The sequence below is a fragment of the Porites lutea genome, chromosome 2 (assembly GCF_958299795.1).
Source record: "Porites lutea chromosome 2, jaPorLute2.1, whole genome shotgun sequence".
Classification (NCBI taxonomy): Eukaryota; Metazoa; Cnidaria; class Anthozoa; order Scleractinia; family Poritidae; genus Porites; species Porites lutea.
In genome coordinates, this window is record NC_133202.1 from 9,749,756 (window position 1) to 9,765,282 (window position 15,527).

At 42.1% G+C, this 15,527-nt stretch overlaps 2 protein-coding genes across 2 annotated transcripts; one reads left to right on the forward strand and one right to left on the reverse strand.

Annotated features, from left to right (window-relative positions):
- The first annotated feature begins 1,990 nt into the window (after positions 1–1,990).
- Positions 1,991–9,489, forward strand: LOC140927664 (sulfotransferase 1C4-like). The gene is made up of 4 exons (XM_073377342.1): positions 1,991–2,173; positions 5,119–5,463; positions 7,906–8,000; positions 8,995–9,489. Exons 1-4 carry the CDS (start codon positions 1,993–1,995, stop codon positions 9,265–9,267), a joined length of 894 nt encoding a protein of 297 aa, XP_073233443.1. The 5' UTR covers positions 1,991–1,992; the 3' UTR covers positions 9,268–9,489.
- A 1,411-nt stretch (positions 9,490–10,900) lies between these two features.
- On the reverse strand, positions 10,901–12,746 carry LOC140926600 (histamine N-methyltransferase B-like). Its single transcript, XM_073376324.1, has one exon. The coding sequence runs from the start codon at positions 12,059–12,061 to the stop codon at positions 11,186–11,188; it is 876 nt and encodes a 291-aa protein (XP_073232425.1). The 5' UTR covers positions 12,062–12,746; the 3' UTR covers positions 10,901–11,185.
- Between the last annotated feature and the right edge of the window lie 2,781 nt (positions 12,747–15,527).

Below are 15,527 nucleotides of genomic sequence, written 5' to 3' on the forward strand. Positions count from 1 at the left end.
CACTTTGCCCACTTTGGTCTGGAATCAGGTATGGTTTTCGAGGGAACTACGGGAGTATATGAACGTATTTAACGTTTCAATTCGAAAGAAAGAGAATTCGAACTGGATTTGATTTGTTTTGTTTGCACTCTAAGCTAAGCCAATGATAACATAATTTGTGCCTAAAGGACAGGTCTGAAAACGGATATAGAAAATGATATTTTTTGGTCTGAAATAAGGTCAGGATTTGGAGAACCGGACGGCACACCCCCACCAGGAATTCCCAGGAGTACCCCCCCGGGTGAATGGATTAAACATATTTTTCCGTTTTTGCATTGAATAAATATTTCAGCCGTGGATTGGATTGAATAGATATTTTAGTGACGGATTGAATGAAAATTTAGTCATGATTAAATTGAACTGATAAAGATAGGATCAAAATTAAGTGCTTTTTTGAAAATTCAAATTAATTGGCATTGTGCATAAAAGATTGGATTGAATAAATTTGCTATGGGGCAGTGTAAAATGAAGACTGCGGAATGCCTGCTGACTATTGTCTTTAGGGTTAGGAAAACAATGGGACTATTGCTGTCAAGTACTCATAGCCCACTTAATATTAATTTTGTTTTTATATTTTATAGAGGGCCAGAAGTTTATCAGTTTTTTCATAACTGTCACGTGTTTACCCTCTTTAAATAAATGCGTTACCTTACCTCACCTTACCTTACCTTACTACGGAAATGAGTGGTAGCCTGGGACCAAACTAAGCGCGCGCGCGTTTATGGGATCGTTTTGGGGGACAGAAAAACCCGAGCAGCCACCTGGAATAATGCTGAGACATGCGACTTGCTGCGTTCCTTTGTGCCCAAATAATTCCAAGAACTCCCATGGTCTGGCATTTTATCGAATACTCAAGGCAAGACGTATTCGGCGAGAATATGTACGTTTGCTTCGGAAGGATAATTTGAATTTGAACTCCGATAGCACACGGATTTGCTCTACCCATTGGGATGGTGGTGAAAAGAGCAGTAGAACTCATCTACCATCTATCTTGCTTTCCTTGGAGTAAAAAAAAAAACGTGAAGGACGAATTCTATACAGGTCAGAGGCAACTTCGAATTCAAAAGCCAGGAAAAGAAACACTGACATTTCTTGTACCGAAATGGACTTTGAGGCTGACTCGGTAAATGAAGTGTCAGTTGAGTAGATTGACGTGGACACTGAAAGCAACAATGTTTCACCGACTCTTTCCTTTTGTGATGCTGAGACGCAAACTGAAATAACCGAAGAATTTCTCGATCGATTGGAAGTTGAATTAAAATCCCCTGGCGAGGAAAAAGACAAATTAGCAAAAGAAAAAGACGAGTTGACTAGAGATTCAAAGAGACTTCAGCATGCACTGAAAAATCCGAAGTTTGACATTTCAAAATTTAAGGAAAGGATGAAGATATCGAATTTTACACTGGCCTTCCACACTGGGATGCACTTATGCTTCTTTACGTGCGGTTCATGAGGGTTGAACTGGAGCCCTTAATTCACCTTCCAAGAAAAGAGGTCTTACATCAGTATTTGCCAAACATTTTTAAGGAGCTGTACCCAAGGACTGTGCTTATCATTGATGCTGTTGAAATTCGGGCGGATCAAGCCCGTCATCACTAAGATAAGCAGTCAGCTTGCTCTGTTCGTCTTACAAGGGCACAACAACTATGAAAGCGGTAAAATAGCCCCAGGCACATCCTCTTCCTTTAGCTTCACATTTTCATGTTGCTTTCTTTCGTCGCCACCTTCCCTTTGGCTGTTTTGAATTGTTTTAACCCCACTACATTTCACTTTGCTTTCCGCTATGTTTGTTTCGCGTACTCCCAAACGATCCCATAAACGCACGCGCGCTTAGTTTGGTCCCAGGCTGTAACTCATTTCCGAAGCTTAAGTGAGCTATTTGCTCGGTGAAAAATAATAGTCCGCAGTGTGCGTTACACTGACCGATTTGCTATAAACGGCTTTGCCATAATCATGGCGAACTTTCCGATCTTGCAAGAAATAGAAGGTGAATGGAGATCAAGTAAAACTGTGGAAATAATGGGTTTAAGAATTCCTACGTATTTTACTGACAATCCCCAGGTACTGTACGACTACATTGTCAACTTCAAGACGAGATCAGACGACGTGTTTGTAGTCAGCTATCCCAAATCGGGTAAAAGATTGTCGTTATTTTAAAGTTGTTGCTGTTTTATCGCAGGTAGCCCAAGGTGAGGTAAAAATATAATTAGGAGATCGCTAAATAGCGCAATACACGGTTGTAAGTTATAAATACAGCATTCATTATGACTCGCCCCACTTTTAACAGCTTTAGACCTTCTCCCACGACTTTATTTCATATGCTCATCCCCACGGCCTTGAAATGGTGTTGTGACCAGTCTTGGGCTAGGAGTGACTTGACTATAGAGTTCAAAACTACTCAAAGTTTAAACCCAGTACTGACACGTGACTTCAAACGAGTAGCTAAAGGAAAAGTATGAACCAGTAATGGGTCGGTGGTCATTTCGTGATTCTCTTTTTCTCCGTTTCGTCATTTATTGATATAAAACTGTAGATTAAATTCTCCTCTAACTTGCCTCTCTTTTTTGTTTTGTTTTTTTAATCAAATTCAAAGTATTTTTTCGGTATCCCTAATAGCGGAATGAGTTTCCTCGCGCGTCCAGTTGTAGGGCCTCACACGTAATGCTTTCTTCCCGTTTCAGTGCAAACGTTTGCGTGATGAGCCAAAGGAATGTGTGAAAATCAGAAAGGTTTATGCTAGTCCGTAATCTCCTTCTCTTGTATTTGCCTGTGTAGAGCAGAGTTTAAAATACAACTCGTAGCCCACTTTTTGTACCTGGTCCTTAATTTCAAGTCTGTGTTTTATATCCAGTCCTCAATTTGTACAAAGTCCGCAGTCCGCACTCCATGTTTCAAAATGATCGGCTATGCGAAGAACTTAACGTAGAAACTGCATTTAATAAATTCTTTATCAAAAAGTAGAAGTCTCAGGACCTCTCCTCGAAATAGAGACTCCTGTAGTTTTATTTTTGTGAGCAATAATTCTTTGCATTTTGAGTGGTCGTTTGGTTACGGGAGGTTCGACTGTCATTGCGACCTTGGTCCTGTTTTCAAGAAGCGTAAAAGACAATATTCCCCTGAGTAATTTCATATTTTTTACACTGAGAGAACAAAACAAACAGCCATCTGCTTCACGAATTAAGTAAACTCACTCCATGCTCAAAATTATGCTCCGCTTCATCTTCAAGTATTTGGGAGCAAATACTTGAAGCAACCACGAGGGCGTAGACAGTAATAGTTCTTCATAGTTTGAAAAATACGCGTATCGGCCTCGCATCTGCCCGTTGAATTTTTCACTGTCTGTATTACATTAAAGCTTGAAAATAATAAAACACTCACTCCAAGGGGCAAATGCGATGGCGATATGCTGCAATTGAATTCACCCTATCAAAGCAACAACAACTTGGCACGTGCAGCACAGTTCTGATACATTCCCCTCGGCCGTCACTGCACGGCTACGACCTCGGCCAATTTCACGTTTCATAGAGGATGTCAGACTTAAGGCGACGATTTTCTTTTTCTTTTTTAAACTTGCAAACCCTCCTTAAGAATTAATTCTGTTTGACAAATCGAATGAGGTGAGGTGTAATTACAAGCTCCATATTATGCTCTGACTACAATGACGTTTTTCCCTTCAAATCCTATCAATTGCAAATATACATTCCTCCACAGCAATGGTGTAGTCAGGGTTTTTTTTCTCAGAGGTACCCACACTTTTCTAAATCCATCAGTTCTCCCTCATCGGGTATCGTGGGGTTATACAAGAATGGATGGAATGGCAAATGGGTCGAAACCTTTGTTCCTTTTATACCCTGCAGCTGCGATCAGAGGATTCTTTCGGCTGTAGGCGTCGAAGTCGTTCGCGTGGCTTGTCTGTCTCGTAGTTGGTTTGTTTACGCCGTGTAAACAAACCAACTACGCGACAGACAAAGCCACGCGAACGACTTCAACACTTACAGCCGAGAGAAACCTCTGATCGCAGGTTAAGGTCCTTTAGGTCCTTAAAAAACGGAGAAGAAGAAGAAAAAAATTCCTTAGTAGACATGCTACGCCTCATTTAAAGCGAGTTCCAAACAATTTAAACTGAAGTGAAACCTCTGACTTTCGAGGTAATATCCAAAAGTTAAATACATCAAAGACTCAAATCTATAACAGCATTGTTCGTTTTTGAAAAAAAAATTGCAATTTTTCCCCCGAAGCCTACTTGTTTATATACTCAACATATTAAGTCGATGTAAACGCTACCCCCAGATAAACGACGCCCTCTATTAAACGCCGCACCCTTCGAATAAACGGCGTACGCGCTAAAGAATGCGATGTTTATTCAAGGATTGTAAGGAAAAACCCGGTACAACTTGGTAGAACGACACCAACCAAACAATTATGATTCTATCTCAGCAAAGCCGGACATTAGAACTTGTAATATCTTTCTGTATGATTTATCGTTGTAATTGTTGTCAGTAATGTAACAAACGTGATTTTGAAATAAATGGCGCCCTTATGCCGCGAAATCCGGCTAAACGTAGTAAAACGTTGCTCCGTATCACTGACCACAATCGTGAATAAATCTTTACTAGGGTCAGATATTGTGCATGCTTGTGCTATTCATGAACACACTGAATGTTAGACACAATGGTTTCAACGCCATCGATGTGTCCGCTGCGATCTGGGAATCGCGTCACAATTTGCGCTGCGATTTGCCCCTGCTACGAAAAATCGAAAAACGTTCCGCGAAAGGTGACTTCCATCGCGCCGCGAATGGTATTTCACGGCGCGAAAGGCGGCAAAAGTCGCGTCGAGAATGCTAGCTGCGATAAGCAAATGCGGCATGAATGATGACAGCAATCGAGGAAACTAGTGTTTTACAGAACTGCTTCATCCCCTTTTCGCCTGAGACAATTGTTATTTTCAGTTAAAGCTATTGTCGGGGTTTTTAGTCGAAACAGCTAACTCCAGTTGCGGGTATTTCTTCTCGAGTTCCAGGAGGATGTCTGCATTGAAATGGAATCTTAAATAATTTTTTGTCTTTTTAATTTTAAGGAACAACATGGCTTCAAGAAATTGTCTGGCAGATTTACCACAATGGAGAAGTCAACAGCAAACGAATTGGAGACCGTCTTCCATTCTTAGAAGAGGCTACTAAATCAAAAGAATTACGACCAGACGTTGCTAGTTTACCAAGCCCTCGCCTAATTAAGACACACCTTTCTTATGAAGCTATACCTAAAGGTACAAACGAAGAAACAACGTGCAAGTACATTTACATCGCTCGAAATCCAAAAGATGTTGCAGTATCAAATTATAAATTCCACACAAGCTTGGGTAAAGCTACTGGATTGAATGCACCTTGGGAATTTTATGCCAATCTATTTGTCCAAGGAAAAAGTAAGTGATGTTTTTGTCCAGGGGGGCGGCGGTATTCCCTATAAGACCTATGGGGAGGCTCCGCCCGAAAGGGCTTCAAGGATATGAAAGGGTTGTGATTTCACTAGTTGAGGTATATGAAAAGTTAGGGAAATCGGTCATTTCGGTCTGTAGCAAAAAGGCCCAAAATGGCTAACCGATGCGTTTTTTGGCTGTATAAAAGTCGAGAAAATGTTCTGATATTGTGATTTATTCATACTTAAAGACAGCGCATTTGCAGCAGTTAAAACTGGGTGTGTGAAAGGGGTATTATTTGTCAATAGAAGGAATATGAAGGGGGTACCTTTCTGTCAAAATTGGTATGTAGATAAAGGGCTTTGACCTCAGGGCGCAACCTCCCCGTCAAGAGAGAAAAAATAGCTTAAGCAACAACAATGGCGACGGCTGCGAAAACGTCACTTAAAAAGTAAAGTAGCGCTGCTTCAAACTTTATCGCACTTATTCCATCTCGTCCAGTTCGTCAAATGTTGGCAATTTTTTCTGAAGTTGAATTTTAAAATATTGTTTTTTGAGGTTCAGGACAAAAATAAATAAAGGTGTTGTCTTGTGTTCACGTTTTCCACAAATCATGAAATTAGGCTTTTTCACGTCGTAGTCGTGCAGTGACGGCAAAGAAATGTACAAGAAAGCACGTGCAGAGTTGTTGTTTTGCCAGTCTGTACTAAACCTATTTTTTTTTTGCCGTTCTCATTGACGTCGCCGTTGTCGTTGCTCAAGCTCCCTCATTGACTCATTAGAGAGGTTAAGCTTCACGTTTACGTCAACTTGTACCACGTGACCAAATTTCCCCTTTACTTGTCGTTTGCTGTTCATTAGTTCTATGCATAAATTAGTAGTTTCACGCAATTTTGTATCCATAAGAATTGTTTTGAACCGTTCTTATCTGCTCGTTTTCTATTATGAGAAAATTTCAACTTGAATCTGACGTTTGCCGTTTGCCATATACGTGAGTACCTCCCGGGGATTTTAGTAGTTGAACCTCGGTGGTGGTGCTGGGAATCAGGAGCCCTACGTCTACAGAGCGTTTTCACATGAAGTGAAGGCGGCCATGTTGGTGTTCCAAACCAATCCTGAAAGGGAGCTGAACTCCTTTGTTTTTGTTCCAACAAATTTGCATACCGTAAATCCTCTTTTAAGCCCCCCTCTCAAATAAGCCTCTCCCTCTAATAAGCTCCCTCCTATCCCGGGGAAGAAGGTTAATAGGCCCCCTCCTCTCTACCCCCCTTTCCTCCCCTGATTATTCTTCACAGGTGAATGATAGACTGTATAAATCAATCACGACTGTAAAACTTCTTGTGGACTGATCCAGGATGGTTCGTTTATTTACCAACTGGAACTTCGGATTTTATTCTGATCCTCGGCTGCATAAGCTCCAACCCTGAACTTGAGCTTTTCCGCTTCGTATTCTAGTTCTTTATGGAGAACTGATACCATCGTCTTTTCTAAATTAAATAAGCCCTCCTCTCAAATAAGCCCACTGTCTCTCTTAAGTTACCCACAAATGGACCTGAAATAAATAAGCTCCCCCCCCCCCCCCCCCGGGGAGGGTGGGCTTAATTAATAGACGATTTACGGTAACTGCTGGCCACGGAAGTGACAACTCTCTGTTCTATATTAGGCATCCAAATTCGAAACCACAACCCAGACTTACTATGAAACCAGAAACTCTGATTCTTGTTCTTCTTACCAATTATTGATCGATTTCCCATAAAAATTGAAAAAAAAAAGAGAACAATTTTTCATTGTCAATACATTTATAGACCATAGAAGTGACGCAATCCAAGATTTGCGCCGGCTCGTTGTTCAACTTGTAATTTGAACATTTTGATGTTATTTCTAGGGTCTTTACGAGCCTAGACGATGAAAATTATTAAATGGCCCAAATAATGAGGAAGGAACCCCACCTCTTCTCACACCAAACCGGAAAAAAACGGATTGTTTCAAAGAATCCATCAACTTACACCACAACCTGCACAGAAGGCGCTAGTTTTTCTCGTTCTTCGGGCGAGCATAGACTGCGAGCAGTCTCTCTTTTTTTTCAGATTTAGTGAGGGGAGTGCACTCGCGCGCGAGCGTCGAACGGCGAAGCCGCGAGAGAGATGCGAGAAACGAGGTCGGCAGCCCAAGAAGAAAACAGATAGGTTCTCTTTTTGTGCCTCTCCCCGTCACGCGCCCTCAGTCACGTGCGTGGTCATTTGCGTGTCTCGCACGTTTTGCTCGACGAACGAAGAAAAAGAGAGACTGCTAGTAGTCTAAGGTGAGCACGAAGCTGACGTGAAAGGAGCAAGAAAACGGCGTCTTCCCACTTCTCGTGTGTCTCGCGTACCGCGTCCGCTTCGTGCTCCCATCGTGAGAAATAGCGCCTGTTCTGTAGGCTACTTACTCAACTGTTATACGTTACAGCACTTTGGAGTCACTGGGATAAACATGTACTTGGATGGTGGAAACACAGAGATGATGCTAACGTCTTGTTTCTTAAATATGAAGACTTGAAAAAGGTTTGTAATTATATTGAACGATAACTGTTGAGCAGTTTTCAGGGGTGAATAAATTTATTACATTTGTTTTGCACTGATTAATGCTTGTGGCTAGAAGAAAAGTTTTTAACTCCAACTATGACTCGAACGTTTTCCTCTCATGAAGATCATAGTACGTTTTAAAAATCATAGGAAGTGTACCTTCTGGTATGTTGTGACGTTGTACCATTTTTTCCTGCTTCTGTTTTTTGTTATTACAAGTTTGCGCAATCGTCCCCCAGAGCAATCCCATATTGTAATTTCAGGTATGACTCACTGGCAAACCCAGAATTATCAGAAACACTAGTGAAGGCAAAACCACAACGATAAACCAGTGAGGGTCGGCTGGATCTTTAGTAGACCTGGATCGGTAAAATCTTGAGTACCAAACTTAAAATCAAAACAGTAAACTGATCCTTACGGCAGGAAGAAGGATGAAAAAAATATAAAAGGGAAACAAAAATAAGGGGTGAATTATATTTGCCCGATATTTCGGATTGAAACACACAAAACTTCAACGTGGTATGCGGCTACGTGGCTACACGAGGGGTAATAGCTTCGAAGCGGCCGGGTATTCTACGTAGCCCCGTAACCGCGTAGCCACTGCTATAGGGGTATTGCTTCGAAATGGCCGGGTATTCTGCAGGTAAGCTATTTGAGCTTCTAAAATGTCTCTTATTGCTAAGGCCATTAAAGTACATTTGTAGTTCAATTTCAGGGATCATTGATAGAAGCAAACCGTTCTAAATAGCATTTTATCAAAACACGCATTTATAATTAGATAGTCACGACTTAAGTGGCTTGAGCATCTCGGTACGGTCCTCAAGTGAAGCCTTTTTTAAACCCTTTGTTTCTTAGTCTGCTACAAAGCCGTTTTAGTGTCGTCACGCAACGCTGCTCCCCACGGGAGGGAGGAGTGTTGCGTGACTACACTAAAACGGCTGCGTAGCAGACCATTTGTTTCTTCCCTTTATAGGATCTTTTAAAACATGTTCGTATAATCTCCGAGTTCCTGAACAAGCCCCTGTCACATGAACTCCTAAATCGCATCACAGAGCAGTGTACATTCAATGGAATGATGAAAAACCTGAAAAGTTACCTTCTGTGCGAAACAGAAGATGGACCAAAATTTCTGCGCAAGGGTGCAGTGGAAGACTGGAAGAATTTCTTCACTCCAGAGCAAAGTGAGAGATTTGACAAGGAATTGTTGGCAAAATTAGACGGATCTGGATTAGAGTTTGAAATGTAGCAAACCTGTTTTCATTAGATATATTCCAACTTTATAGAAGGCGCCTCTAAAAACGTTAGGGAAACTGTCAGAGCAAAATCAGGAGCAAAATAATAGATTTGAGACGGAAGTGAGGAAGTGAAAATTTCTACGAGATCTGTTTTCGTCCACTCTGCTAGCAGAATGCTTCATCTTTGTTGAGCATGCGCGTCATGTTGCTAGGAGCTTCCGACCCGGCGACCCGGCTACGTCGCCGTCGCCGTGAGGGACCTTACAATCCGACAACGGTGACGTCCATGAAAACGTTGCTGAAAAATAGACTTCCCATCCTCTTAATTAAACGTTTTCGTGATTATCCCAATTCGCCCTGTTACTTAAAAGAAGAGAATTTTGGTTGCAGCTGAAGAGAGGGGACCGCGCCCGAGTTCAGACAGAGATGGTAGAATTTATCGTCTTTCCGTTCCCGTTCTCACGTAAACTTAAAATTTGTTAAGTTCACATCGTAGTTGTGCAGGGACAGCAAAGAAATGTACAAAAAAGCGTGATGCACGTGTAGAATTGTTGTTTTGCTCATTAAACCTATTGCTCTTTTGACGTTCTCATTGCCGTCGCTATCGTCGTTTCGTAAGGTCCCTACAGCTAGGGCGGCGGCGATGACAACGACCTGCTACAAGAATCCTTCAGGGTTTTGCTTTTTCGTGCAAATTAGCTCTTTTGTTTTTAAACTCCACTGAGATTACCAAATTTAAACATGAAACAAAATACGAAATGAATACTGGTCTTAAGAGTAAAAAAGACGTTATCCGAGCAAGTAGCCTATCAGCTCCAGAGAGTTGCTCAGCCTTCCTGTCAGGAAGAGGCCGGGTTTAGGTATGGCGCGGCCTTAGTTTTGTCTTCGCCTACTAATCGCCGTCTGCTCTTTAAAGTGTATGTGTTTACCGGCCTTCATATGATCGATTTCCGGCAAATTCATTGGCCTACCGAGGCATGATTCCCGCAAAATGTTGTCGTGATGAAAGAAGAAAAGGCTGCTTTTTTGTCAGTAGTACTAGTGTTGTTGCAGTGGCGGATCCGAGGGGAGAGGCCTGGGGGGCCCGGTCCCCCGCTTATCTCAGGGTCTTGATGACCGCCCCCCCCCCCCCCCCCACCCCCCTTATCTGAAGGTCTGGAACCGTCACTGTGTGGTTTTGTTGCCACTGTGGTGAGAGATCGAAAATGATTTTGGTCGAAATTTTTAGTGATATGGGTTGTCTAGAGGATAATGCAGCCTGAAACTGTCAGACAAATACAGTGGCTCGATCCGTTTAATCGAGATCGTCGTCGCGATTATCGCTGGTTGCGAGGAGAAGACATGCTGGGTAATTTTCACTTTTCATGTTAAGTGCAAGTCGAGAAATTATATAGCATTATATGGGTGTTCATATCGGTTATTCGGATGAAGCTCATGCTAATTAAGAAAGAAAAAAAATGAAAACTAGTTACAAAAGTATGGCCCCGTCAACTTTGACGAATCACTTTGTTTAGCATTCCTGGTATTTCACGGCGCCTCTTTGGAACGTTCGCGCCTTTACAGTCTGTTTTGTTAGGGTAGTCCACATGGGCTGTAGTACCATAAATACCTAATGCATCCCAGTCCCGTTCTATCAATGTAAACTAAGAGAAAGCCTGGAAATCCGACTTCACGCCCTGGCGCGTCTTGTTACGAGTAAACAAAGAAGACATGAAATTAGGACGCAATACAGAGTCTACAATCTATTATGAGAGTACGCTTGACCAGTCTAATATGCAAATATCTCCCAACTTGATAATTGCATAAACTGGTCGACTAAAAGAAGTACCGTACATATTATTTGCCGCATTTCCTTTAATTTTAGATGACTAAAGCTAACTTCCGATCCCTACATATTTCTCTGCTGGCAAAGTTGTTTGTAGACTGATATTATTTGTAAATTACTAATGCAGTAATTTCAGGCTTTATAAGCTTCTTTCCACTATCGTCAGTAATGGATTGTTCTTCCAAAAACGTCATCACGTCTTTATAAAACATTTCGTCAGCTGTGCCTCGGAAATCTTGGCAATGGGTTAAAAAGTCGAGTATAAGGCCTCCTTTTGTAGATGAATGATCAAAACAGCTGGTTATATCTGCATCATAGCTAGTTTTGTGCAATTCTTTATACTTCCAGTTGTTCCTCTCGGAAATGCTTATGAGATCCACTTCCGTATAAAACTTGTGAATCAACCCCAGGTTGATTTTACCTTTTAATTTGCGCGACAGCTTTGGGAAAAAAGCCTCTTCTGGGCCAACTGTACAGAAAATGGCTCCACTCGAGACAAGTCTCTCATAACAGTTTCTCAGAGCTTGTTCGGCATCCATGTAGTACAGTGATGCTACGAAATGAATGAGATCAAACTGCTCGATTCTAGGACAAGACTCCATGAACTTTTCCAATGTTTTCTCGTGCCAGTCGAATGTGACCTTCCCCGCGAGTGCCTGGGGTAGCGGCGAAACAAGCGATCTATAACCGGCCATCAATTCTACATTTGGTTCTACAATGGTAGCGTGTATCTTAGAGGATCCTAGCGCCGATGAAGCGATAGTTAGAACTCTGATATCATGTCGCCCATTACCGGTTCCAACACCGAGAACTCGAAGCAAGGAAGGCATAATTTTTCCGCCATCTTTGAACATGTTTGCCATGACTTCAGCTGTCGTTTCCCCGACAAAGGAAGACATCGTTTTCTCTACTTCAGAGATACTTCGAAAAGCCTTACTTGTTGCCACAAAGTGATCTTTTTTGGGCATTACTGCAGCCATTTTGTTTACCGAGCTGATTCAGGAAAAAACCGGAAGTTGCATGGAATCGAGGCTTAAGGTCCTCATAATCAAAATGGCGACGTAACAACAAGCCATTAGAAATAAGCGAAGTGAAAATCGGCCGGATCTCACCTATATACCAAAACATTTTCATTAGATCCTGAATCAAGTAGAAAATGGGAAAGAGGAGTATTGTTGTTCAGAGCATTTCGTATGAAACGATTACACAGTTAGTCTCACCGATTACACAATTAGTCTCAGTTTTCCAGCGTAACTTCTATGCAGCTTTCGCTGGGCTGGGAGACTCTTGAAGTCCGTCGACATCTAAACGCCGCTACCATAATGTATAAAGCTGTGCACAACTGGACTCACTTAACATTTCCAGCATCTGTCACCTTAGCTCATAGAAGCAATCGCTCTAACCATCCTCATAAGTTCAGACATATCTTTGCTCGCACCAATGCAAATAAGTTTTCCTTTTTCCCACTTGTTATCCCCCTTTGGAATGGCCTTCCCAATTCTGCTGTTAATGCTGAATCTGTTACTGATTTCCAAGCGAATGCTTTGCCATCCACAAGACAATATTGCAATACAATGTAAATATTTATTTGTTGTAAATAATTTAATTCAGTTTTTTTTGCCTCCTTTTCTATTTCGTCGCTGACTGTTTTAGCATCCTGTATAGTCACATGACTTCTAGGATTAATAAAAATGTATGTATGTATGTACCGGACATAGAAAGGTAGAAAGGTCGACTTAAAAACTACAGGAGGCATTCTTTACTGCTTCTGCTTGGCCTTCAGCCAAATCAAATGTTAAAGAAGAACGGGGACACAAGAAAAAGTATCGCATAAGGAAATAAAAAGGTCAGAAGAATCGTCATTGAGCGATAAAGTACAAGCTGTTAATTTCTAGGTCTTTCAGCGATCAAACATTTTGCTGAAGCAAAACGCTTAGAAGTGGAAGTCCTTCATAAATACATGAAACTTTATAAGGCAAGAAAGAAGGAGTAAATTTTCACGTTTGGTCTGGAACGCTTCTCATAAAACCCAGATGATATTCACTTAGTCTACACTGGGTTTCCAGATTATGAAACTTTACTTTACTTATAGCGTTTTGGAAGTATATAGAACTAAGCGTTTCCCATCTGACTTATTATGGCATTGTGAGAGATGCCCCTTCCCACTCTAGTCTCCCGTCGTTTTTTTATTTCTTCCTGAATTTTTCGGGGAGCGTTGCGTGACATCCAAAAACGGCTGCGAGGGAGACTACCAGTATACCGGAACGACCCCTTGTTAACAATGTTTACAGGCTACAGGCGTTCTCTCGCTCTCGCCCCCCCCCCCCCCCCCCGTTTTCCCGGTGTACCACTTAACTCGCTCCCCACTTACCGCCGCGCTCTACTATCTGAACGCCTGGAACAGGCTATAGGTGACGCGCCGGTGTCGCGTTAGAGGCGACCGTTGAAAATATAAGAGACTTTGTATGAGAAATATATTACTGAGATCTGCGAACACTAAATGTTTGTCGTTTTACTAGTCTTTTTGGCTTTATTGCGTAACCACTGTTACTCGTTTCATAGAACGAAGTGAAGGCTTAGCCTGCGTGGCAGGCCCAAAAAGGGGAGGGGGAGGGAGAAAAGCACGAAAGAGGGGAAAGGGAGGGGAGCGCTTGCTATAAGAGCCGGTGTTTTTGTCATTCGCCCACCTATCAGCACTGCTGTTGTTTTAGAACTTCGTGAATTATTAAAATGAATTACAAAATGGTATTGAAACCTTAGCGAGTTATATGAATGTAAGCATATTTGTCATCGTGATCGTTTCATTTTTTGTATTACGCTCTGAGTGTTCCATAATGACAGTAAGTCTAAGTTATTGACTTTACTAAAAAAGAATTCATTTGTTCAACTGTTCTACAAACTGTCTTTGTCCTATTCGCATCTCAACTATAAACGGCAGGACTTCCCTTCTCAATGAGAACTTTTAGTTTATTTGCTTATTGTTAAAAACTATGTTCACTTTTTTGACACTGTCACTACCTCGGCTACCGCGGACAGCTCTACCTGTTCCCTGAGGGCATCGAAAATATTCTGGGACCTGTGAAGCGTTAACCAATAAAGGGATATCATCCTTGTCTACTCTAAATTCAGTTCTACCTTCACTGCTGTCAAAGTTATCGAGGCTGAAATGCTCGTTTTCCCAATGAGGGAAATTTTAATTTGTGGACTCGTACTCTCCGTAAAGAATAAGAAACTCTTCTTCACTGATCACTCCATCAGAAAAAGCGCAAACTAAGGCTTCACGAAGTTCATGAAATGACATTTTTCACACGATGACCATCGATAAGTGATTCAACCGCAGCAGCTTGCTTCTTTACAATCTTAATCTCTTTTTTTTTCCCGCCAAACGGCTCGTACTCGATCCAATCCACCATCGACAAGAACCAGACCTCTCCTGCTCGTCCAACCGTAGGCTCCCGTAGGCATTCAACCATAGTGCTCAATCTTAAATTCCCTGTTTTAAAAAAAACCCGTGGTAACTTGTGATTAGGCGTTCTTTTTTCGTGGAAAGCACGCCAAACAAAAAAGGGAAGGGACCATCTGATTGGCAGGTTAAAACTGCGCGGGATTTATTCACTAATGCCAAATTGTGAAGAAAATTACGATCTTTAATACCCTGAGTACGATTGCAGCGGGGATACTTCGGGGTCACATGCAGGCCGACACATGAACGGCGAAGCCACGAGAAAACCGGAAACCGCACAGACTTGACGGAAAGCGGAAACCGAGCATGAAACCCCTCTGCCACCCAGAGGAGATCGTTAATAGTCAGGTAGTCGAATTTTTCCAGGTTGTGGTCGCATTGCAGGGTTTAACTGCACTAAGTTTTTTTGTAAACATAGACTGGCCCCGGGGGGTGACGGGGATGCTTATGGGGAAATTAGAATCAAACGCTAAATGATACCATTGTGGGCCAGACCAAGGCTTTGTTTGACCCTTCCAGGAAACCTTGCTCCAACACAGTTATCACTGCGTTTGGCACGTATTTCTATATTGATATATGGGGAGGGATCGTCCTGCTTAGGGGTGTGAATGACATTAGGGTGTTCACTCCTCTGCACCCTGTGTAGCTGTATGGGTAAAAATGTGGGTTTCCCCACTTAACGCCCCTAAGACGATCCCTACCTTTCCCGAGAGACCGAACCTCGAGGCAAAAAATACTAATGCACAAGCTGATAACCTTCACACACCCCCACCCCGTTGCTCTAGGGATCAATAAATCACCCGCGGTTTTTATTTCAATACGCGCAAACGACGGTTTCTGAGGAGAAAAGAGAGGGTCTGTAAAAGTAAAGGAGGTGGATGTAGGAAGCCTCTTTCAGTGGCAGACCCAGGGGAGGGTTCTGGGGTTCCGCCCCCACCTTATTTTTATACCAAACTGAGGGTACCAAACTACCAAGCTGAAAA